This window comes from Branchiostoma floridae, chromosome 1 (genome assembly GCF_000003815.2).
Source record: "Branchiostoma floridae strain S238N-H82 chromosome 1, Bfl_VNyyK, whole genome shotgun sequence".
NCBI classification, from domain to species: Eukaryota; Metazoa; Chordata; class Leptocardii; order Amphioxiformes; family Branchiostomatidae; genus Branchiostoma; species Branchiostoma floridae.
The window spans coordinates 16788576-16790362 of NC_049979.1; the positions used below are offsets into that span (position 1 = coordinate 16788576).

The 1787-nt window shown below is 44.2% G+C and overlaps 1 protein-coding gene across 2 annotated transcripts in view; it reads left to right on the top strand.

Annotated features, from left to right (window-relative positions):
• Positions 1 to 77: 77 nt before the first annotated feature.
• The window catches only part of LOC118424806 (hormone-sensitive lipase-like), an 11445-nt gene continuing 9735 nt past the window's right edge, over positions 78 to 1787 (top strand). The window contains exon 1 of one of the 2 annotated variants that reach the window (XM_035833591.1): positions 78 to 424. In XM_035833591.1, coding sequence (XP_035689484.1) covers positions 304 to 424 — 121 coding nt within the window. In that variant the 5' untranslated portion in view covers positions 78 to 303. The remainder of the gene's footprint in view (positions 425 to 1787) is intronic. The other variant, XM_035833601.1, reaches the window with a different exon arrangement.

A 1787-nucleotide genomic window follows, 5' to 3' on the forward strand; every position in this document is an offset into this window, starting at 1 on the left:
TCTAATAACCATGCACTGTAAGTTCCCCAAATAGAAGTACAACGCTATTCGACAACAGACGATTCAAATCTTCTGTGGGCTCAAAGCCTTGGACTATACCATTAAGGTTACGGCAATGGTTCTGATGCAAAACATTTAATGGAGCCAACACGAAATAGCTACTGTTTGATATTCGTGAAAGACACTCTTTTGATACGAAATTACTTGAGGTATTATAAAGGGATTTATTTAAAGCGTGATATTCCAGTTTATGTCAGTAAATCATAGCACCCCCAGGTCACAATAGATCCACCCGCCGGTAAGATGGCGGCTGTAAAGGCGGATTCAACAACCGAAGAGAAAGCAGCTGCTCCTGAAAGTAAACCCGCGGCCGAATCTGTCAGACCGAAGGAACATGGGCACAGAGACAAAAGAAAGAAAGCAGGTAAGCGGTTTTCAGTCGTTTCGCGGGTGAAAAGACCCCTCTAGCACCGAGCTATTGGCTACTCTTGTTGATGCGTTAGTGTGACTATGACTGTGATGGTGGGCGTTTGCGTTTGTGACTGATTACCGATAACTCGGACTGGAATTCCTGAATTCACATCAAATCGATTTTTGTTTAAAACACAGTAACGTTACACATCGAGAATTGTAATACCTCGTTTAAAAGCGGCATTATCACTTTGGAATTCCAAAATCGTACCCGTTGATCAGAAATCCACGACTGATACCAAAACATAATGTCCCTATCCCAAGTTCCTCGATTTTTGTGTGGGACGTCGACCGTGAGTCAGAATTTTAAGGTGTAACTTACTACTCAACATCGTCGGAATAACAAGTACATCACCATAGTCAGAATTTAGACGTGGTAAAAGGGCTTACATAGTTAATGTAGATGTTTGTCTTTTCAACAAATTCCATGCATAGCATAGAAACGTCTTGAGATTAAGCAACACCATTTCTATGAGTCATAGTTTGATTCTTCCTGTGTTTTTCACCACCGTCATTTACAATATAGGGTTTGAGTGTCTCTTTTATAGGAGATATAACGTTAGCGTTATATGTTTTAAAAAATCATTAAATACAACACTCAATATTGTTTCTTTCTCAATTATGGTTCTGCATGAAGGTGACATTTGGCCCAGAGGGATTACCTATCTCCTGAATCAAGGACATCCTTGCTTGAATGGATTGCATTCCAGCAGTCTACTGGTCCATGTTCAAACAATTGTTAGACTCATACATGCAAGTCTACGAAAGCTTCACCTTCCGCACTGGAACCGAGTGCTGAAAACAATGGTCGAATCGGCCTCAGCACTCGGCGCCCAGTGCTGAAGAATCTTCAGCACTCGTTTTCCAGTGCTGATCGGCCTTTCTCCAGTGCTGAAGCTCCCTCAGCACTCGTTTTCCAGTGCTGAAAAGACGTCAGCACTCGTTTTCCAGTGCTGAAACGACGTTTTCCAGTGCTGAATGCTCGTCAGCACTCGGCTCCAGTGCTGAACTCGCGGCCCGGGCGGCGACGGGTCAGGTCAAAGGCAACTCAGCACTGGTTACCCAGTGCTGAAACCGCCGTCAGCACTGGAACCGAGTGCTGATATACAAAAGCTTCGCCTTCCGCACTCGATTTTCCAGTGCTCAGGGGCACTTCAGCACTGGAACATCAGTGCTGAGAAATCTTCAGCACAGGAAAACGAGTGCTGACGTCTTTTCAGCACTGGAACGTTCTTCAAACCAGTGCCGAAGTCTTTCGAGCACTGGAGTGTCCTAGTGCTGAGAGCGGTACTTGACGTATACTGATTAAAAATAAA